The sequence below is a fragment of the Salvelinus fontinalis genome, chromosome 17 (assembly GCF_029448725.1).
Source record: "Salvelinus fontinalis isolate EN_2023a chromosome 17, ASM2944872v1, whole genome shotgun sequence".
Lineage (NCBI taxonomy): Eukaryota > Metazoa > Chordata > Actinopteri > Salmoniformes > Salmonidae > Salvelinus > Salvelinus fontinalis.
The window spans coordinates 38,050,542-38,074,715 of record NC_074681.1 but is presented as its reverse complement, the minus strand read 5'-3'; the positions used below and the strand labels follow the sequence as shown (position 1 = coordinate 38,074,715).

Here is a 24,174-nt window from a genome sequence, read left to right as displayed (position 1 = left end):
GTGGGTGACTGTTGTTGATGATGTGTGCAGAGGGTCCCTGGTTCGCGCCCGGGTCAGAGCGAGGGAACGCCATAAAGTTAAACTGTTACACTAGTGACGTAAAAAAACACTGTCACGAGCGTCATTTATACCTGGTGCTAACATGCACCCTTTGTACGGATCTTATCCACATTCTGATTGTGCCCGCATTGTAGCCATTGCATCTAGACATGATAGAAAAATGCATCTTTATCCGTACACTGTGTTCACATTGTAAGCAGATGTTCTGATGCCTCCCTGTATGCAGATTATTTAAAAGATATTCTTTTAAAATCATATTTATTTATTTTAAGACTATTATTGATGCCACAAGTCAATTGTGGTACCCGTCAATGATTTTAGAGACTGATATAATTATGATTGAAATGGTTTGACCATCCAGATCTGTTTACACTTGATTGATATCCAGATACCATGGGTCTCTGACTACCTCCGGGGGTGGTCAGGAAGATCTGATCACAATGCGTCTTTCAATCGTCTACACCTGTCTAAAAATGTGGGCACAATCAGAATGTGGACCCGGATCACGACAAAAGACTCATGTTAGAATGAGGTATAAACGGGGCTTTGGCGGAGTCATATTGGTGATGGAGAACGTTGACCTTTGCAAGGAAATTTGATGGACTCATGCAGGAAGAAGTAGACCTAATATCCACTCTCAAAGCGTTCTATAATTGTTGTTCAAAGATGAATGAATCCTATCCTCATAAAATGTGTTTTGCCAGCGCTGCCAATTATTTTAGGTGGCCCATCAAGTGCAGTTATGGACCCACATCAAGTGCAGTTATGGACCCACATACTAAACAATAGTTATCTTGCTTTTAGGCCTATTGTACTTGTTTTTATTTGTATTCACAGTCACTCACTCTCAATTTACTCACACCTAATGTAAAATGTAGCCTATCAAATTCCCTATACAGTTCTAGGGCTATGAGGCAGTCAGACAGGACATCACACATTCTTGTCCTCACACACAAAGAGAAGAGACACTTGTCGTAGATTCTAAAACAAGTCTTTATTGGTCAATGTACAGAAAGTGCTGCCATTACCACCAAAGAGAAAGAAACCCCAAACATTTACAAAACAAAACAAAAATAATCATATATAAAATAATTGTATTGAACTGTTTTTAAAGGGTTTATATGCAAAACAGTTGATTTGTACTCCTCTATGACACACATGGTGAGAATTTCAATTGCCTACTTCTCATATTCTCGCTAGCCACCTCCTCAAAACCCATTGGAGGAGAAGGTCAGAGGGGCAGGACCTCTGGCTTTCTCATCCAATGGGTTTTAAGAAGGAGGCGAGGACAGAGGATGTGAGGAGTGTGCACTTGAGATTCTCCCATGGTATAAAGATGGGGTGAAACAAGGCAATGGTAGACGCGTCTCACAATGATAACATTACAACCACAGGCATTAAGGATGACAGGGGGAAGAGTTCTAACCACTGCTACAGACATAAACATGTAACGGATGCAGTGTTTAGAGTGGCATTCATGGAAATACAAGGGGTCAGAAACAAGGAGTTGGCTAGATTCAGCTAGAGTAGACATGTTATAGGCGACCAGAGAAGGAGCGAGAGGATCAATAGTTTCAGTTTTTTTACAGTGGGATTTCTGACAGAGGTGGCCTGTCATAGAAAAACATAAGGGGTGTATCTCAATACTTAGTCTCTTTGACTCCTTTCCTTAATCTGTCTGGACATGAAATGGGCAGGTGGAAGCAGAATTCTGGTAGGCAATGGCACCCACCAGTTTGCTTTCACCTTACCTGTGTTTTTGATGGCAGGTGAAGGAAAGAAAACAAGGAGAGGAAGCCACTTTAACCCATTGAGATGTGACCAAAGAGAATGGGCGTGTTTGAGTGGTAAGGCTAAAGCAACCCACTGTAGACTAAAGTCGAGGACTGAAGTCGTGGGAGGAGAAACTGCGACAGCCGAAAGTCGGACACTAATGTAGTTTTCAAACAGCAAAGCTCAGATTAACATGACAATGATGCCATTGTTAATAAAAGTTTTTCTTCATAATGTCAAAATAAACATCTCCAATCCCCATATCAATCAAACTGAAATCATATGTGTGTACATTGTAGGCTACAATCAATTAGTGAATGAGAGCCTAAAATATCGCACTCATTTGTATATATCTTATTTGAGTGACTTTCTCGTGGGTTAAACAAAAACACCCTAATGATTGGTTGACAATAGAGCCTCCCACAATGCAGGCGACGGCTGCAGGATGAAGTTGGTGAAGAGCAACTGCAGAAACTTGCAGTCGACTGCAGTCTAAACTTCATTACCTTTTGATCACATGATTTTTGTAAAGTTAATGGAGGCGAAGTGTAGGCGCAAGTCTGACAATTTTTATTCTCATAATGCAACACACTTTGAAAGGCGGTGACCAACGCACCGACTTGACAAAAGTGATCCGCTCGAACGCGCCCAATGTGACAAGTTGTCTCTGTGCCCAGGCTGAAAATGCTAACCTGTCAAGCCAATAATAGAAATTTTGACTGATGTTCCCCTCTGGTGGTGACTAAAGGGAGTTTACCCCAACATTTGTTTGTCAGACGCTTACATGTGCATATTGCGTGATTTAAACAACATATGGCATGGATTTGAGATCATTTTTCATGTATGAAAGTCTGATTATTGGGTGAACTATCCCTTTAAGTGTCTACTCTCATACCCTCATCTCAGCCTCAGAAGTAGGTGGACACACGCAGGGACACAAGTCAACAGCAAACACAGAGATAGAAATGACCATGAGCGCTAAAGTCACCCTCAAGCACTAATCTAGGGTCAGTTGTCCATTTTTCCTCCAAATGTTTAAAGTTAGGATTGATGGAAGGTCATTTGATTCTAAATATGTGGTTAGGGGCAACTTGACTACTCAAAATGACCCTGATGCAAGCAAATTTGGACATACAGTTTGAGGAAAGGTAGGTGGGAGACAAGGTGAATTATAGTTCAGCTATGCTACCTGCTATATACACGTCACGAGGGATTTATAAAAACATACAGGAACTTTTCTCTCTTTTTCATATGTTCAAGAAAAAGACCCAGGCAGACAGAAAAAAAGGAGAATCTATCAAAATGTTCAAAATTTGTTTTGTAAATACATCCTCTCTTATACCTCTGTAATGACAATTTGTTAGTCTGTCTTTCAGAAGACGTAAAATAAACATTTCCAAGATTTAAAATGAATAAAATATAATCTCATAATCTAATGCAAAAAAAAAAAACTTTAAAGTACAGTATTAAATTGCAAAAAAATTCAGCAAGTTGTATTAATGCTAAAGAGCGGACATACAATTTACAATGAACAATTTTCCAATATCTTTTTGTATTAGTAACTGAGCAATTGAGATAGATAACGGGGAAAATGTGCTGTCCAATCTTTTGTGTCCAAACCCAGAAATAATTCAACACAGATGAACAAGCCATTGGATATAAGGTGGAAATGTGCTTGTGCAAATTTTCAATTGGCCCTATTGTGTTGTCAATGGCAGTCTTAAATAGGATTAAGTAGTTACACCAAAATGGGAGAAATCAGCTCCACTGGCAAGAGAAGTGGACGATTGCTTATGGCTAGTCAACCTTTTTGGTTGTAATGCCTTAGTTTGACCAGAAGAGAGCAACATTTCATAAAAAAAATGTGCCGTTTTCACAAATGATTGTGACTGCAGATTCTGTATAATATGTAGGTGTGTGTTCATGTGTGACAGATCAATACGCTATCGAGGAGCTATCCCATTCCAGCTTGCTCTTCTGCTTTCCCTCCTTCACTTCCCTCTCATCCTCCTCCTCTTCCTCCTCTGTTTCATCACTGTCGCCTGACTCTGCACTCATGTCGCCTGCCTGCTCATCGTCCTCTTCTTCTTCATCATCATCTTCCTCTTCGTCTCTTACCACCTCCTCCACCGCCTGAGGCCCTCCGATGTGCAGGACAGGATAAAGTGAAACACTGAATTACTGTAGAAGACACTTCAAAGCTATTGATCAGAAAAGATCCCTGTAGGTGATGTCTGGCCTTGCTACAAAACCCAAAACCTAAATCTAATACCCAAACAGAGTCAATGTAATGCATGTAATAAAACCTCAACCACAAATCAACTCCTAGCCATTCAAATACACCTAGACATATTCAATCATTTCAAGTGCCATCGAGTTGATATAGTTTGCAGTGCCTTCTTTGGGACATTCTTTGTATAATGTTCTCTCACCTCCATAGGGTTGACTGTGATGGTGAGGGTGGAGTCGTCCCAGTCCGTCTTTGGGTCCTTGGCCCCGTCCTCCTCCCTCTTGGAGCCGTCCTGGTGGGTACTGTGGAGCCTGTAGATTCCCAGCACCACTATGACCACCAGGGCGGCGATACAGATCACTATCACCACCGTGGCAGCTGGAGGGGTGCCTGTGGGGGAGAAATGTTTAAATTCACCTGAATTACAAGAAATGTGCTGTGTCCTCCCTACCTTTGGGAGATCACTCAGTCGTGTGTGTGTGTGTGTGTGTGTGTGTGTGTGTGTGTGTGTGTGTGTGTGTGTGTGTGTGTGTGTGTGTGTGTGTGTGTGTGTGTGTGATCTGAAGGCGTAGCCCGGGGTTCCCCAACTGGCGGGCCGCAGGCCAAATTAGACCCATGAGTGATTTGATTTGCCCCCATCCAGTTCTTTTACTTTTAGAAATCTGTTCCAAAGTATTCCCATGCATCTGTTTGGGCTTCTTGCAGTCAATTTGCAGCCTAAAAATGATTTATAATTATGTTCCGGCCCCCTGACCATCCGCTCAAGAAAGGATCCCTGGCTTAGCCTAATCTGGATCCCTCTCCAGTTCAACAAAACACACTCTCAAGCCTCTGATAGTAGCAGGGACATGTGCTCACCGTGTGTGTGGGTGCGTGTGTACATTTGTGTGTCTATGTGGGTGAACATTTCTGGTTGCCTTACCTGAGATGTGGGAATTGAGAGTGTGCACAATCAGTGGATGATGCACAGGCCGCATGTACTGAGATTGGACAGCCATGTGATTGACATGCTCTACTGGTGCTGAATTGTGGAGGACACTAATCTGAGGGCGGAACAAAGTACATATATCAGTCATTATAGAGATGGCAATGATGTAGAGAAAGATAGATCGATGAGATAAAGGGTAAATAGGTCTGGATGATGAGTGAAGGTGCAGAAATGAGAAGAGAGACTGAGTGGTGAAGGGTGAGAGAAACAGAGAGAGGGGGGTGTAGAAAGAGGCAGGAAGACAGAGGAGTGGCAGTGGTGGAGATGGGAGAATAGAGAGTGTGAGTGGGAAAGGGGTGAAATAGAAAAGGAAAGATGGATAAAGCTTCTTTCCTGACCTCCAGATTGAACTCGTTGCTGGTGTAGCGGCCGTTGAGCTCGGAGCAGGTGAGCCTGAACCTCCTGTTAGTCAGGGTCTCCGGGCGCCAGTTCCTATAGCGCACCTGCCTTAGGGCCTCCTCATAGTGGGCCATGGAGTCCACACCTGGGGAAAATGCATTATTACCAAAGGTGTCCCTGGTGTTCCCAGCCATATATAGATGGTGTCCCTCAGGGCTCAACGCTGGGCCCAGCTCTAATAACTTCAAGAGCTTCTCGTACCATTACCAAGCAGGTGACACACGATAAGGAATTTATGTTCAGGTATGAAAAGTGTGATATGAATAATGCTTCATAAATTGAAGTACATACCATATATGGAGATGCCTGAGGTGGAGTTTGTGGCGTCCAGGTGTTTCCCTATTAGGGAGCTGTGGTGAATCTCCAGACTCTCATGCTCTGGATTGAGCTCCTCTCCGATCACCAGAACATCACAGTAATCCAGGTTGTGCATAACCTCCAGAACACCAGGCCTGTGGACTGTACCTACACACACACACACACACACACACACATACACACAGACATGAATGCTCACACACACACTTTTTCAACGCCGCGCTATATCAACACGTATCCATGGTAACCACCCCACACACCTGCGCTGAACGGCACACCGTCACTCTTGGTTACAGTGCTGGTGATGCGCAGCTCCTTGAACGGTGCCACGCCCGTGGCTCCACGCAGGTCGGCGGAAGGCTTGACGAGTCGATCTGAACCAGCGATGGTGATCCGTGGCTCGCTGGGTGGCAGGACTATTACTACTGCCTTTATGTCTGGGATGGAGATGCATATGTCCTCCCCGAAACACCTGAGCACCCAAAAACAACAGGAGAGAGGGAGGGTGGAGAAGAAGGGATAAGGAGAAGAACATGGAGATCGACAGAGAACGCAGATAATGTAGAAAGAGCACTTTCTTTTCCTCAGGTCATAATTGTTCTGGCCAGGGCAGTTTTTGTAAATAATTGGCCTACAGATAAGGAGTAACCGGGTAAGAAAGACTAGGGGAACATCACTGCCATCTGATACTAATCATATTGGAATTGAAAATGGCATAAATTGCATTGTGTGTCACTATTAATTACTGACTACATACTCTTTCTGGTCCTAGCAATGAATGACTGGGCACTTTTCATTTTCATTTCAGAGATGAGAGACACATAATGTAGGGACAGATTGTGACGGAGTCAACAGTGAAAGTGGACTTCCAATGTTTGTCCAATTGTAATCGCAAGTTGTCTCTGTTGGCATAGAACGCTGCAGCTTTTCAGACTTTTTGGGGGAGTGATGCTATTTTCAGACAGATGGCCCCAAGTTGGCCATGTCCAATAACACACACGCACACGTACACAAACGTAGGCACGCTTGGACATGCACCCGCCCACGGAGGCACACTCTCTCTGTTTATCCTGTAAATGGCCTAATATAATGTAAACACACACTAATTATCACATTTTCTCATCAACACAATTTAACACCTTCTAAGCCCACGGTTGACATGAAGCGTAACCCCAAACAAAGAAAATTTAAGGAGTTATTACTTTTTTAATTCAGTGAATGTAGTAAAATAACTTTCAATCTACTAGTTCTATTCAGACCATTTGCCATGAGACTAAAAATTTAGCTCAGGTGCATCCTGTTTCCATTGATCATCCTTGAGATGTTTATACAACTTGATTGGAGTCCACCTGTGGTAAATTAAATTGATTGGACATGATTTGGAAAGGCACACACCTGTCTATATAAGGCTCCACAGTTGACAATGATGTCAGAGCTAAAAACCAAGCCATGAGTTCGAAAGATTTGTCTGTAGAGCTCTGAGACAGGATTGTGTCGAGGCACAGATCTGGGGAAAAGTACCAAAAAATGACTGCAGCATTGAAGGTCCCCAAGAACACAGTGGCATCCATCATTCTTAAATGGAAGATTTTAGTTAACACCAAGACTCTTCCTAGAGTTGGCCACCTGGCCAAACTGAGCAATTGGGGGAGAAGAGCCTTGGTCAAGCAGGTGACCAAGAACGCGATGGTCACTCTGACAGAGCTCCAGAGTAACCTCTGTGGAGATGGGAGAACCAGACTCTCAGACCATGAGAAACAAGTTTCTCTGGTGTGATGAAACCAAGATTTTATTCGTTGGCCTGAATGCCAAGCGTCAGGTCTGGAGGAAATCTGGCAGCATCCATACAGTGAAGCATGGTGGTGGCAGCATCATGCTGTGGGGATGTTTTTCAGCAGCAGGGACTGGGAGACCAGTCAATATCGAGGGAAAGATGAACGGAGCAAAGTACAGAGAGATCCTTGATGAAAACCTGCTCCAGAGCGCTCAGACTGGGGTGAAGGTTCACCTTCCAACAGGACAACAATCTTAAACACACAGCCAAGACAACGCAGGAGTGGCTTCGGTACATGTCTCATGTCTCTGAATGTCCTTGAGTGGCCCAGCCAGAGCCCGGACTTGATCCCGTTCAAACAACTCTGGAGAGACAAAAAAATAGCTGTGCAGCGATGCTCCCCTTCCAACTTGACAGAGCTTGAGAGGATCTGCAGAGAATAATGGGAGAAACTCCCCAAATACAATTGTGCCAAGCTTGTAGCGTTATACCCAAGAGGACTCAAGTCTGTAATCGCTGCTAAAGGTGCTTCAACAAAGTACAGCTTAAAGAGTCTGAATACTTATGTAAATGTGATTATTAAAAAATAATAATAATACGTTTGCAAAAATTTCAAAAATCCTGTTTTACTTTGTCATTGTGTGTAGATTGAAGAAGAAAAAAAAACAATTTCATCAATTTTAGAATTAGGCTGTAATTGAACAAAATGTGGAAAAAGTCAAGGGGTCTGAATACTATCCGAATGCACTGCACAAACAATATAAACGCAACATTTAAAGTCTTGGTCCCATGTTTCATGAGCTGAAATTAAAGATCACAGACATTTTTTATATGCACAAAAACCTAATTTCTCTCAAACTTTGGGTAAAATAGTTTTTACATCCCTGTTAGTGAGCATTTCTCCTTTTTCAAGATAATCCATCCACCTGATAGGTTTGACATATCAAGAAGCTGATTAAACAGCATGATCATTACACAGGTGCACCTTGTGCTGGGGATAATAAAAGCCACTCTAAAATGTGCAGTTTTGTCACACAACACAATGCCACAGGTGTCTTAAATTGTGCAATTAGCATGCTGACTGCAGGAATGTCCATCAGAGCTGTTGCCAGAGAATTTAATGTACCATAAGCCGCCTCCAACGTCGTTTAAGAGAATTTGGCAGTACGTACAACCGGCCTCACAACCACAAAACACGTGTAACCACGCCAGCCCAGGACCTCTACATCCGGGATTCGTCACCTGCGGGATCGTCTAAGACCAGTTAACCGGACGGCTGATGAAACTGAGGAGTATTTCTGTCTGTAATAAAAGCCTTTAAAAAAAAATATTTTTTTATTTTAAATTTTATCCCCTTTTCTCCCCAATTTTCGTGGTATCCAATCGCTAGTAATTACTATCTTGTCTCATCGCTACAACTCCCGTACGGGCTCGGGAGAGACGAAGGTCGAAAGCCATGCGTCCTCCGAAGCACAACCCAACCAAGCCGCACTGCTTCTTTAACACAGCGCGCCTCCAACCCGGAAGCCAGCCGCACCAATGTGTCGGAGGAAACACCGTGCACCTGGCCCCCTTGGTTAGCGCGCACTGCGCCCAGCCCGCCACAGGAGTCGCTGGAGCACGGTGAGACAAGGATATCCTTACCGGCCAAACCCTCCCTAACCCGGACGACGCTAGGCCAATTGTGCGTCGCCCCACGGACCTCCCGGTCGCGGCCGGCTGCGACAGAGCCTGGGGGCGAACCCAGAGACTCTGGTGGCGCAGTTAGCACTGCGATGCAGTGCCCTAGACCACTGCGCCACCCAGGAGGCCGTAATAAAGGCCTTTTGTGGGGGAAAATGATTCTGATTGGCTGGACCTGGCTCTCCAGTGGGTGGGTCTGGCTTGCAAGTACGTGGGGCTGCATGGGGATTTCATGTGAAGTCCATAGATTAGGACCAAATTAATTTATTTCAATCGACTGATTTCCTTATATGAACTCTAACTCAGTAAAATCTTTAAAATCCTTGCATGTTGCATTTATATTTTTGTTCAGTAGATCCTAAGGGCACCTTCTACCCAGAGCGAGGAGCTGTCCTGCCACCCAGGCAGTCTGGGTAAAACAAGCTGGCCATCATCCAGGTTCATTACACTTTTGAGAAGAGCAGAGTGAAGTCTCTCAGGAGTAATGCCAACGCCGGCACCTAACGCCTTGAGTAATTACGCTTTTCAATGGTTGGTGAAAAGTGCTCTTCACTCACTTACTAATTCATTTACTTTCCCGCGGTAATTAAGAATGGTCTTTTGTTTATATGATAACTGTCTGCTGCCTCTGGTTTACTAGCGAAAATACATTTGTCACATTCGAGGTCTGTTTAAGCGGCTTTCCCATGGCAATTCCTTGCATTAAGACACGTTGTTCTTCTTAACTACATACCAGACTGGCTTGTAATGGGATGTCTGTATTTGTATGGCTAGGAAGTGTGTGTGTGTGTCGTGTGTGATTAGCTGATCTACTTAACTACCAAACAAACTCATTGGGAAGTGTGTGTGCATGCATGCGTACAGGGTGCACCAGCAATCGTGTGTGTGTGTTTCTTTTGATTAGCACAAATGGCTGTAACTCCACAAACAATTACCCCGGAACAACATCAGTTTAACTGCTGAACAAAGTTTGTGAGGAGTAGCATGCACCCTACTAAACTAAGGCCCTCGCTAAATAAATGCCATCTGACCAGCAAGGGGTTGTGTCCCAAATTACACCACATTCCCTACATAGTGCACTACTTTTGACAAGAGGCTAGGGAATAAGGTGTCGTTTGGGATGCAGTCGGTGATTTTGCCTCTTGTCGTATGGAGCATTAAAGTGCCTGCTGAATAGGACAGGCCATCTCTCTTTATACGAGGCGGTTAGTTAGACTAAACCTTTTACAGCTCCTGTGGCAGGAGTCCGCTATCCACCACACAAGTCCAATTTGATTTGGCCGTCCCCCCATACTGCTTAACTGTGAACAAACTACACACACACACACACACACACACACACACACACACACACACACACACACACACACACACACACACACACACACACACACACACACACACACACACACACACATACCTTTTTCACCTTTTCTCTCCATCCTTTCTCATTCTCTCTCTTATTTGGACCTACCTTTGTTTAGCAGTTAATTTCATTCCCCTATAGCTTCCAATTGGCTCCTTCACCCCACACCCCCCTCCCTTCCAACCCCCTGTAGCTATTCCCCAGGTCGTTGCCATAAAATGAGAATGTGTTCTCAGTCAACTTACCTGGTAAAATAAGGGGAACAAAAATTATATCACACGCTCAACCTTGTACTTTCTCTTCCACTCTCACTTCCTCTCTTGTATTGGGCATGTATTTCTTTACCAATAAATTTCATTAACTCCTATAAGACTGCTCAATCTCAGCATACCATCTCTTCCTTTACCTTTCTCAGTAGGTAATGGCGCAAACACATGAGCTGTTAAAAACACTGTATGATGCTAAGTTTTCCTTTCTAACACAAGTGCCCTCACACCAAAAGGAAGTATTACAATCGAATTCTTTGTTCTTGAAATGGTGACTAGAGGAGAGGGAGAGAAACACAGAGAGAGGGTAACGGGAGAGAGAAGGATATTGAGCATGAGGTAGACAGAAAACGAGCCAGCCAGTCACCCACCCAGTCATTCTTAACAGCATTATATTCCTCTAATGATCAACCTTCCTTCTCGTAGTGCTCTCTACGTGAGGAACCCTGACACAGCAGATTGCCTTTCATGGCCATCATTCATATCCTCATCATCAGCAATTGCCACGTCGGCCCAGGCTACCACAGCTCAGAGTCAACCGGGGCGCCACGGCAACCCGGCTGTCCTCTCAGCCATTAACGAGGGGAGAGATAAAGAGAGGGAAGCGACGCTGATTAGCATATCAGACACGGAGAGAGCACAGGCTTCGACGGGCACACACACGCAGACACACAGCCTGGAACACACAAGACACTGATATCGACGCCACGTCAGACGTACACACACACGCTGACCCTGATGACACATACAGAGAAAAAGTAAAGCCTCGGAATGCGCAAACACCATGGACCGTATCACACACACACACACACACACACACACACACACACACACACACACACACACACACACACACACAGATAAGAGCATTTGTTCACCTCTGATGTTTTTGTTTGTGTGAACCATTGATAGTTTTAAGCTACTACATGATGCTGGAATTTCCCCTATACCCAACCTAGCCAGTGAATGAAAGTTTACAATGTAGGTGCACAGGTCGAGAGAGAAATTTGAGTCATCAAGGTGACAGACAGTGACACATTCAATACCGCCTTGCACACTCTTGCCTGCATCTAGCTGATCTAGGGTGTAATCATTAGTCCAGTGAAAACAGTTGCAAACAATAGTTTCTATTGGACTAATTCATGTATGTGTATCCCCAATTAGTTCCGTTTGCTTCAAGTTTACTTTAAGAAACGTTTTAACAGAATCGGCAGAATGAATACACCCCTAATCACCCCAAACACAGTTCACTTTCATAGCAGCCATATACAAACAGCATGATCTCTTTGCTCTTTGTAGAATTTCTTCTCACATCTACGCACTATTCTGTGACCAGGCGAAAAAACCTTTCCAAGCCAAACCTTCATACCATAACCGCTAACTGCTAACTAACCGCTAACTAACCGCTAACTGCTAACTAACCGCTAACTACACACAGCCTACATCGTTGCCACCATAATAGTTAATGTCATAGTCAACATAGCAACTAAAACAAATGCGTTAGTAAACACGCTACAATCATGCAGTACAATGTACAGCAAGCAGTTAAGCAGTTACACCGTCAGGCCCCCGGTGGCAATAAATTAATAAAACCAAAAGCTTACCTTGACTTGGAAGATTTCCAGTGTTGGATAGCCATAGCCAGCTATCTAACATAGCATCCCTCTCTGTTTGAGCCGGGTGTTTGAGTAAGCTAAACTAGATGCAATATTTAACTTTTTGGGCGACCTGACCAAGCTCACATAGAAGTATGTGTTATAGATCTGTCATTATCATTGAAAGCAAGTTTAGGTAGTGTTAGATCTGTTCTATGTGCGCTATTTCTATGCTTCTCGTTGTTACGTTTAGTTTTTGCGTCTTTTACTTTCGGTTTTGTTCACCAGCTCCAAACAGTTGACAACACAATATTTTTGGTTATGGAAAATATATTTCACAGCAGTTTAGATGGTACAATGATTCTCCACACTATACTTGCTTGTTTTGTCACAAAGGGAAATGTTTTATATAATGCACCTTCAAGTGAAAGCGAAAAAAATATATAGCTAGCTCTCTCTCTCTCCCTCTCTTGCTTCTCCTTAATTTTTGAAGAAATTAAATTCAAGTTCAAATCTATTCACCTACTGTATTGTCAACTAATCACCACATGTTATGCACTGCAGTGCTAGCTAGCTGTAGCTTATGCTTCCAGTACTAGATTCATTCTCTGGTCCTTTAATTGGGTGGACAACATGTCAGTTCATGCTGCAAGAGCTCTGACAGCCCACTTTCTGATTTTCTCAAATTTTGCATATGTTTGATACTGAATGTTATCCGATCTTTAGCCAAAACCTAATATTAGATAAAGGGAACCTGAGTTTACAAAGAACACAAAAAATGTATACTTATTTAATTTATTTAATTACCAAAATTAACAATTCCCCTGTGTGAAAAAGTAACTGCCCCCTTATACTCAATTACTGGTTGTGCCGCCTTAAAAAATGAACTTTTTGAATGTTCCACCATTTTTATTTTTTATGAAATTCACTGAGGAGGATGGTCCTCCCCTTCCTCCTCTAAGGAGCCTTTCAACAAATGATACTTGCATGTGTCTCCGTGACCTTGCGGTCCTATATTTCAAAGGGGTTTAAATGTATGGTTGGGTGCAATAAATGTTTCTGTAGCCTAGACCGAGAGAGACAGAGAGAAAGAGAGAGGTTGAGGAGTGTGAACATGTGTGTGAGACAGATTAAGTGTGTGCGCGTGCGTGCGCCCGCATACACATTGTTCGATTCCATACTCACTGTACGGTGGTGGTGATGTGTAGCCGTCTGAGGCCTGCTGTGGGGAACTGGCGTGAGTTGATGTAGGAGACCTTGCCCATGGCTGTGTTGACACTCTCCAGGTCCTCTCCCTCCATCACCAGCACGGACTGGGCCGGGTTAAAGTGAAACTGCACACACAGAAGAACACATGAATCAACTGATACAAGAGGGTAAGTGTCTGAGTGTTTCAAACACACAATACGTGACCAAATATGTGGACACCTGCTCGTCGAACATTTCAATCCAAAATCATGGGCATTAATATGAAGTTGGTCCCCCCTTTGCTGCTATAACAGCCTGCACTGTTCCGGGAAGGCTTTCCACTAGATGTTGGAATATTGCTGCGGGGACTTGCTTCCATTCAGCCACAAGAGCATTAGTCATGTCGGGCACTGATGTTGGGCGATTAGGCCTGGTTCACAGTCGGCGTTCCAATTCATCCCAAAGGTGTTCGATGGGGTTGAGGTCATGGTTCTGTGCAGGCCAGTCAAGTTCTTCCATACCGATCTTGACAAACCATTTCTGTATGGACCTCGCTTTGTGCTCGGGGGCATTGTCATGCTGAAACAGGAAAGGGCCTTCCCCAAACTGTTGCCACAAAGTTGAAAGCACAGAATCAGCTAGAATGTCATTGTATGCTGTAGTGTTAAGATTTCGCTTCACTGGAACTAAGGGGCCTAGACCGAAGCATGAAAAACAGCTCCAGACCATAATTCCTCCTCCACCAAACTTTACACTTCGCAATATGCATTCGGACAGGTAGCGTTCTCCTGGCATCTGCCAAACCCAGATTTGTCTGTTGGACTGCCAGATGATGAAGTGTGATTCATCACTCCAGAGAAAGAGTTTCCGCTGCTCCAGATTCCAATGGTGCCGAGCTTTACCCCCCTCCAGCCCACGCTTGACATTGCGCATGGTGATCTTAGGCTTGTGTGCAGCTGCTCGGCCATGGAAACCCATTTCATGAAGCTCCAGACGAACAGTTATTGTCCTGTTGTTGCTTCCATAGGCAGTTTGGAACTCTTTAGTGAATGTTGCAACGTGCTATGCACTTCAGCACTCGGCGGTCCTGTTCTGTGAGCTCGTGTGGCCTACTGCTTCGAGGCTGAGCCGTTGTTGCTCCTAGGGCTGTTACAGTGACCGTATTATTATCACACCGGCGGTCATGACGGCAGTCAAATTCCACGTGACCACTTAGTCACGGTAACCAACCTCTGATGCTGCTGATTGTCGTTAGTAGCCTACCGAACGTGCTAACTGCCTGGTACTCAGCACTCTTGTCCCTCTAATCACTCTGACGTCAATGCAAATTTAATCGAAAATCTAATCAAACACTTCATGAGGGCCCATTGTCGTGGAAATTCGGTACTGAGAGAGACTTGGTAATTTCTTCAATCAATCATCTTTATTTAATATCGATTAATTATCGCAATAATGAAACCGTCAGCCCAACAGTCTTGTTCTGACTGTTAGGCTGAGAGCCTACCCTTTACAGACAATTCACAGTTTATATAGATGATACCAAGATTGCTTAGTCAGTCATTTCTAATCTTCCCATAAGCCACCTTGGTTATCTACACAGCATGGTGTTTTACTTAGTATCCCAGATACCAGGAAGATGAGGCGATGAGGCATTGTTCTACTCCTCTCTATCCCAGTTACAACCACCCCACATCCTGTCACTGGAATGCCAGCTGTAGGTTTTATCACCAGGAAGCTAGAGTGGACGCCATAAAACTCAGAATTAGCAGGACAGAAATATCTCTCTGTAAATAATTGTTACATATCCAACAAATAAGGTGAATACATCATTTTTCTGCCACACCATGAGCTCATGTTGTGCAACATTTCTATAGGCTGTCACGTTGGCATGAAGGATCGGGAGACAGACGCAGGAATGTGTAATCGTTTTTTTATTTTTCCCAAATTACGGCGTGCCATGTGAAGGCACGGGGACAAAGACCAAACAAACACGTAACAAAAACACAGGGTTGAAACCCAAAGAAAAGAGAGAGGAGTACCTCGAATAAATAACACACGCGCACAATGATTAACACACGGGACGAGACCCGTAATCATCTGTGCAATCCACAAGGGCATAAAAGCCCAAAACACACAGCACAGGTACTCACACGCACCAACGGAAATAGTAACAATAATCGACAGCACCATGGGGAACAAAGGGCTCATATATACAAATACAATCAGTGGGAATAGGGACCAGGTGTGCGCAATTAAAGTTCCAGAGGGATCCGTGACATTGGCTATGCAAATGCAGAGAAAACAGAGTTTTGATGGCCTCTAATAAAAACAGGAGGATTCCATCAGCTTTCTATAGGCTAGGCCTACTATATTTACTCATCAACTTTCCTAACTTGAACATTTTGCTTCACTTTCAACAGGAGTGTAGCCTACCTGGCTGGCTTGAAAATGAACCATGAGAAAAGCATCCTCCATTCACTATTTAAGTGCATAGATTACATGTTTTTTCCCCCGCATGCCCATGTTCCGAGACAGTCGCATGATAATGGTCAATTTCTAAATCAAAACTAATACCACACATATATTATTGAGTATATGTAAAGACAATATTAAATTAAGAATAGTTTGATGAGTGACAATATTAGCCTATCACTTGTGAATGATTTATTACCACTTGTGAATGTCGCCCAGTTTGAGCATTAAGGTAAGAAACAGCGCACACCACTTTTTTTGACGACTTTTTCAAATCATAGTTGCACACCTCATGTATCCTTCCCAGCCCATGGGCCTATTTGTTTTGATAAGCTTTGTATCACAACTAAAGTGGCCAAATAACTTCTTAAAATGAAGCACATTAATCCGCTTTATAACCGGTGTAGAGCCTAACTGGCACACATAAGCAGCGCATGAAGTTTGAAGAAGATCATTTTCACCATAAAAATGCACCTTTATAAGAGAGCCAAGAGTGTGCAAAGCTGTCATCAAGGCAAAGGGTGGCTACTTTGAAGAATCTAAAATCTAAAATATATTTGGATTTGTTTAACCCTTTTTTGGTTATTCCATGTGTTATTTCATAGTTTTGATATCTTCCCTATTATTCTACAATGTAGAAAATACTAAAATAAAGAAAAACCCTTGAATGTGTAGGTGTGTCCAAACTTTTGACTGGTACTGTATCTGCGTGTGTTTGCCCCAGTGAGTCACCTTGATATCCTTGCCCAGGCTCTCCAGTGAGTTGATGTCCAGTCCTTCCTTACAGGCCTGTAGACAAGAGATGACCTTCTGGGTCTCTATCTTGCCTGGCCGGATGGTCAGACCTGTCAGACTTCCCCGGAAGTACTGGGTGAACCGCGGGGTGGACACCTCACCACCTAGGGAGGACAAGAGGAAAGTTTTTTTGTTCAGTTCAAAGGTGCAATATTGTACAGTCAAGTGGTGGACAATGATTGTCTTCTCCTTAATCTGTTCTGAAAGCACAGTGCAATGAAAGCAATATGGAGCATGCCTCTATTATAATAGTAGGAACATGCTTTGGTAATTCTTAATTTTACAGTATTTTACTTTATTTACTTAGATGAAGCTAGAAATAACACTATAGTAAAAGAGATGAACCTATATAACTTACCTTTCAACAAGACTAAGCTATTTACACAATGGCTAACACAGTTACCTTTGTTTTCGCATCACTTACTAGCAGGCCGAAACATCAAGTAAATACCAACTGAAACAGGATTGTGAAATAAAGACAGTAGCGTGACTATGGAAATGATAGCCCGTTTTGTTTATCAGCTTCCATCTGCTCTCCCCACGCTTTTTTAAAAGTGACTTTCAAAACAACAAAATAAAATGTCCAATCTGAGGTAGATTTGAGCTCAGAGCAGAGGGACACTAGGCCTTCAATAAAAAAAACTAGCGTCGTCTTTTTGAGGCAAGTGTGTGTTTTTCTTCTTTGATTCACTGGCAGATGGTGCTGGCAGTTTGCTAGTCGTTAACGGTCCCCGAGCCGTGTCTCTTGCTGACATACTCAAGTGTTCTCGCCGCCGCCTGCACCAGCATGATTTTTTAGTTATTTTATATTTTCCCAGACAGATGTTATCAATTAAGTGTTGTGGCACCGAAGCACAGAGCGAGAGAGTGTGTTTTCAGGCTTATTTCGGTCTCGTCCCCCCAAAGAGGAGAATTTGAACAAGAAGACATTTAGCGTTTAGGCTTCAGTGCTAACATATGCTATTTTTACACACCTGGCTGCATAATATTTACACCTACAGTAAGAAAGATAGCAATTAAGTTCAAATGGATTGTTTGAACAAGTTGTATTAGGAAATTAGAGAAGGTTCAGGATTTTGTTTATGGTTAAGAGGCTCCTATCGTAGTAGGCCTGAGGCCAGCCAGAGTCGGTCTGCCCTAAACTTCCCCAGTAGTGACATTACACAGAAAAACTGCTTGTCTACTCTGCTCTGAACGATGCTCTTCTTATGGAATCTCAATAAATGGTTTCCTCATGAAAATGGACAAAACAAACCATATTCTGTCACACGTCTTGTTTTGCTTTGGACGAGCTAAGGTCGGATCTGGTGCCTTTCATTCCTTGTGTCTCTTTATGACGTTGTTGATTGCGTGCAGGGTGGTTGGGAGGGGGGGAATGAGAGAAAGGCAATCCTGTTCACTAATGGTCTGCAAAGTTATCAGTTGCAGCTTAGTGAAGCTTAGAGCAGCTTCATTGGGATGTAATAGCCAGAGAACTTGTACTCCATTCAGGCTGGCTTAATCTCTTCTTCAGGGCTTTCTCACACAATCACAGATTCATGGAAAGAGAGAGGGACAAGAGAAAAAAAAGAGAACTGCAACCAGGAGCCGGATGAAAATAAATTAAAATGACACCGAAATACAGTTGACGTTGGACCTCGAGTGTGGCTCATGCGATTCAGCTGTATCCATCTGTCCCCCAGCTAACACATTTATATAATTATTATTTTGATCATAAAAGCGATGTTAAGTAGTGCTTCTTCATTCAAATGGATTCATTAGTTTCCTCTTTTCAAGCGGCTGGAATTGACAGCCTGTGTTTCCTGTTTGATGTCTCCAAGCTTGAGCCTCTTGAGCCTCTCTCTCTCTCTCTCTCTCTCTCGCTCTCTCTGTATCTCTCTCTCTGTATCTCGCTCTCTCTCTCTGTCTGTGCTCCTGCTACAAGCATTCTTAGTCTTAAGTTTGGGAGTGTTTAATCACTGTCCTGGACTGGATAAGGGAAACTGACTCATCCCTATGGTAACAGGCAAGGCATTCTGAAACATAAAATACTACGTGACTACCTAAAGTCCGAGTCAATTGAAACCAATAAGCAGTTGTTTCTGGGATACGGAAAACCACATGATTTATTCTTGGGCTGTGAGGAAACATGTCTAAATCAAAGGAAAATTATGTGACTCCTCCCCCCTGTTCCTTCCCTCCCCTTATTTTACAGTAAAAAATACAGAAATTCTATAGGTACGCTGTGCATTTTAGGACAGCCTCAGAGTCACAAAGAGTGGGTATGGACACCGGACCCTATACAGGAGTCTATAATGACCTTGCCAGCAGGCACCCACAGTCAGCTGGGTGTCAATTGATGAGGGATGGATGGGCCAATCGTCGGTCACCAGGTAGGGTTCGTAGGTTACGCCATCTACGAAGAGCATCACGGCAGGGAACTCCACATTGATCACGTAGTAGTGCCACTCCTTATCACAGATCTGTAAGACATAGGGACATGCTGTTAGCATTGAGTTAAACCAATGAGTTGTGTAGCTCTGGGTTTGTTGAGAAGTTAATTAAGCACAGTATTTGTGTTTATTATGGATCCCCATTAGCTGCAGCCAAGGCAGCAGCTACTCTTCCTGGGGTCCAGCAAAGTTAAGACAGTTATACAATTTAAAAAAACATTACAATACATTCACAACAGATTTCACAACACATTAAGTGTGTGCCCTCAGGCCACTACTCTACTACCACATATCTACAACACAAAATCCATGTGTACGTGTGTGTATAGTGCATATAGTATGTGTGTGTGTGTGTGTGTGTGTGTGTGTGTCTCTTCACAGTCCCCGCTGTTCCATAAGGTGTATTTATATCTGCTAAAAAAAATTATCAAATGTGTGGCTTGCATGAGCCGCTGTGCTGCCCTGTTCTGAGCCAATTGCAATTTTCCTAACTCTGACTGAACAGTAGTCCAGGTGCGTCAATACTAGGGCCTGATGGACCTGCCTTGTTGATAGTGCTGTTATGAAGGCAGAGCAGCCCTGTATTCTTTACAGACTTCTCCCCATTAGCTAATGTTGTATCAATATGTTTTGACGATGACAGTTTACAATCCAGGGTTACACCAAAATGTCTAAAAACCTGTTTTCGCTTTGTCATTATGGGGTATTATGTGTAGATTGATGAGGGGAAAAAACGATTTGATCAAGTTTAGAATAAGGCTGTAACCGTAACAAAATGTGGAAAAGTCAAGGGGTCTGAATACTTTCTGAATGCTCTGTATACTTGGATGTCTAGTGTCAGCGTTTGTTGCTGGAAAGTTTGCTAATGTTGCCACAATCTTGCCACAATGAATGACGGAGCTGACTTTTCTAAAGTTAGTGACTGGGATAAGCAATTTCATAAATGTGTCAAGTGCAGCGTCTGGTTGCTCTTCGTTACACACCACGAACCAACAAATATTCTTTACATCAACAACATAGGAATCACTACAAAATGTATTGTAAGACCTCTTATTCCCTATTTTAGGCCCAGCCTCTGGAACTTTGGTTTTCCTAGAAATGGCTACTGTATTGTGATCGCTACATTTCTGCAACATTAGTAAAACTGTGATCAATACATGTTGATGATTTCATTCCTGTGCTGTTTGTAACTACCTTGGTAGGTTGACTGATAACCTGAACCAGGTTGCAGGCACTAGTTACAGTTGTAAGCTTTCTCTTGAGTGGGCAGACTCATGAAAACCAGTCAATATTTAAATCACCCAGAAAATATACCTCGCTGTTGATATCGCATATATTATCAAGCATTTCACACATGTTATCCAGAAACCGACTGTCAGCACTTGGTGGTCTATTGCAGCTTCCCACCAGAATGAGCTTTAGGTGAGGCAGCTGAACCTGTAGCCATATTACTTCAACAGTATTTAACATGAGATCCTCTCTAAGCTCAACAGAAATGTGGATCTGAATATAAACGGCAACACCTCCACCTTTGTCATTTCTGTCTTTTCTGTAGATGCTATAACCATTTATTGCTACCAGTGTATTATCAAAGGTATTATCTAAGTGAGTTTATCTACGTGAATGTCATCTGTTACTAGCAAATGATTGATTTCATGAACCTTGTTTCTTAAGCTGCATATGTTAATGTGGGCTGTTTTTAGCACTTTTCTGGGATGCTTGATTGTTTTCATTGGTTTACTGGGAAGCTTAGCAGAGGTATTTATGTTAGTGCACACATTGGATTTCCTACTAGGGCACACCGCCTCAGTGCTAACAGTATAACTCTGGTCCATAGGCACATGATTACTGCATACAATAGCTGTGGGATCAGCAGAGGCATCCAGGGCAGTAAGAGGGACATACATTAAGTTACTAACATGGTGTCTTCCAACGCCCCTGGTGTAATGTACATTTTCTGAGGCATTATGACAACTCAGCGACACAACGGTAGGGATGGGCTTGGGTCGTTGATAAGTCATTGTCTCAACGCAGCCGTATAATGCTGTAAAAGGATCCAGGAACACAATTGATTTGGGTGGATGTTTTACTAGAAGTAGCTGTAACAGGGTGAAAATTACCCAGATACTGGGAAGAATTTTAAAGGGGAACATCACCCATTGATTTGGCCCGATTTTTTTGGCTTGTGTGAATGATAATCACATTCACACACTTATACTTAATTGGATTCAATAATATATAATACTGTAACAAACCAGCCAATAGACATGGTGCAAGCACTTCAAAGTTGGTCACATCTATGGGGACTGTGGTTAGTGCACTTGCCTTGGGAACTGATGTTTGTGAGTCCTTAGTTTAGCCCCACAAATTCATTGTAATATCATAATAATGCACCTGGGTTTCACACTTTACTATCTTTCAAATCGCTGTGGACAATATTTCATGAATTAACTACTTGCGGTTATCATGAAGCCCAAATCCAATAACGCTTGTTTGGCAGTCTCCCTCCCACCCTCTGTAATGAAAAACACATTAAACTTAATTCAGATTCATCCCGCTCCCCTCTTGATCATTTGTTGTCTGTTTCAGGGTAATTAATTAAGTATAACTTTAATGAGTCGCTCATTAAGGGAACATGGATTTACGAGCGTCGAGTCAGGGGACCGTCAGAATTTTTTTTCATCAAGCCTAAAACACTCGCTCACCTTTGGTGGTTCAGTCTCCCCAGGAGCAGAATCAAAGCTTGTCAAATCCAGCCCAGCAGTCCGTCAAGCGCCAGCCAATCGAAAGAAAATTGACCCAGCTCAGCTCTTATAATAGTGTTCTGTTCCCCCCTGGTGAGTATCTAGTGCTGAGACAGTTCCAGGGAGAAGTTGGCCTAGATCACTGATCTTGGATCAGCTTTCAACTCCCCAACTGGGAGATGTAACTGTCAGGGGGTACATCGCAAAACTGACCTTGGATTAGAGGTTAAAGGGAGATTGAGTTACATGGCTGAGCTCTATTGTGGAGGGAGATAACTGTCAAATAGCAGTAGTACAGTACTATATGATTGGAAATGTCTAGTAGTTCAGACTACTCTGGATAGAAGCCCCCAAGCACAAAGCTAGGATCAACCCATTATCATTAGGAAGTACAACACAGACATTGCCTTAGATCAGAAGTTGAGGGGTAACTTCCTTCTATTATATGAACTATACGGAGGGAGATTGCTGTCAAACAGTCTAACAGTGTGTTTGTAGATGTCTCCCTAGTGCTCTGAGGGGTTTATCATTCAAGTAATACACTCTCATGCTGCTACTGATTACCAGTGAGCCATGAACAACCTCTCCCCTCAGTGCACAATGCAGGCAGGAATGGCTAACTCCTTCCCTGATGCCTCGCACACTCAGGAAGCCTTTCATGTTCACAAACTTGAGGCATAATTTTAAATGTTTTTTTGTATTTTTTAAATCAGGGTGAGTAAGCGAGGTTCCTCGCTGTCGTTAAACATTGATACATAATCCACGTGGCCATAGGTGTGCTCGTATGCCTACATACAGATGTCGGACCTTAACTTGATCACTCTTTAATCGCAGAGAGTTTTCCTGCTGCATCAGGAAATTCTAATGAGCTTCGTGATTTAGATAAATTCTCTGAAAATGAGCAGTTGTTTTTCTCTCCATGTGGGGGCAGTCGAGTCATTGGGATCAGGCATGCTATCAAAATCATTTTCTCTCTCGCTTGCTCAAACGCTAGGCCTAGGTCCTATTACTGCAACATTCAAATGTACAAAAATCTATCTGGATTGCAGCCATACACATCAACACCTAAACTATAGCCTACTGTGGCCAATGAACATTAATTGCCTTTAATAATCAGATGTAAAGACAAGATGAAAAGGACAATAGCGAGGTAGAAAACCACGCAAAAAACACTGCCTATGATTTTTTTGATCTACAGTATAAACTATATTATTGAAAAAGAGGACATCTTAAGATTTCCAGTAAACCTACGGTTACAAATCAACTGTTCAAATTGAGTGCAATCGTGAACTGGGGTGGTTAGGGCTGCTGCCTTCAGCATGCACATATAGCCCATATTGTGTCGGCGTGGGTTCGATTCCGGTCCATGCCCTTCTGGTACAAGTAACTCAATCCCCCCGATTGACTTGATTTAGTTACATATTGCAAATATGGACAGTCCAGGGATATTTTACTCCCGATGTTGATAAATGGCCATACCAGACACAACATTTGTTTTTAAAGACAGTTATGTTTAATGGATAATGTACAGTGCCTTCAAAAAGTATTCATTCCCCTTGACTAATTCCATATTTTGTTGTGTTACAACCTGAATACATTATTATTATTTTTATTTTCCATTTCCATCTACATACAATACCCCACAATGACAAAGTGAAAACAAAGTGTTTGCACATTTCTTGAAAAATACAGAAATATCTAATTTACAGAAGTATACACACTCCTGAGGCAATACATGTTAGAATCCCCTTTGGCAGTGATTATAGCTGTGAGTCTTTCTGGGTAAGTCTCTAAGAGCTTTGCACACCTGGATTGTACAACATTTGCATAGTATTCTTGAAAAAATTCTTCAAGCTTTGTCAAGTTGGTTGTTGATCATTGTTAGACAGCCAGCCAAAACTGTCACTAGGCCACTCAGGAACATTCAATGTCATCTTGGTAAGCAACTCCAGTGTACACTGAGTGGACAAAACATTAAGAACACCTGCTCGTTCCATGACACAGACTGACCAGGGGAACCCAGGTGAAAGCTATGATCCCTTAATGATGTCCCTTGTTAAATCCACTTCAATCAGAGTAGATGAAGGGGAG

General features: G+C 42.9%; 1 protein-coding gene across 2 annotated transcripts in view; it reads right to left on the bottom strand.

Moving 5' to 3' along the window:
* Window positions 1–1,035: 1,035 nt before the first annotated feature.
* The window catches only part of LOC129814296 (calsyntenin-2-like), a 290,404-nt gene continuing 267,265 nt past the window's right edge, over window positions 1,036–24,174 (bottom strand). For both annotated transcript variants that reach the window (XM_055867330.1, XM_055867331.1), the window contains 9 exons: window positions 19,207–19,369; window positions 16,845–17,011; window positions 13,638–13,786; window positions 6,029–6,240; window positions 5,742–5,915; window positions 5,390–5,535; window positions 4,986–5,106; window positions 4,266–4,453; window positions 1,036–3,966 (listed from right to left, as the gene is read on the bottom strand). In XM_055867330.1, coding sequence (XP_055723305.1) covers window positions 3,769–3,966; window positions 4,266–4,453; window positions 4,986–5,106; window positions 5,390–5,535; window positions 5,742–5,915; window positions 6,029–6,240; window positions 13,638–13,786; window positions 16,845–17,011; window positions 19,207–19,369 — 1,518 coding nt within the window. In that variant the 3' untranslated portion in view covers window positions 1,036–3,768. The remainder of the gene's footprint in view (window positions 3,967–4,265; window positions 4,454–4,985; window positions 5,107–5,389; window positions 5,536–5,741; window positions 5,916–6,028; window positions 6,241–13,637; window positions 13,787–16,844; window positions 17,012–19,206; window positions 19,370–24,174) is intronic.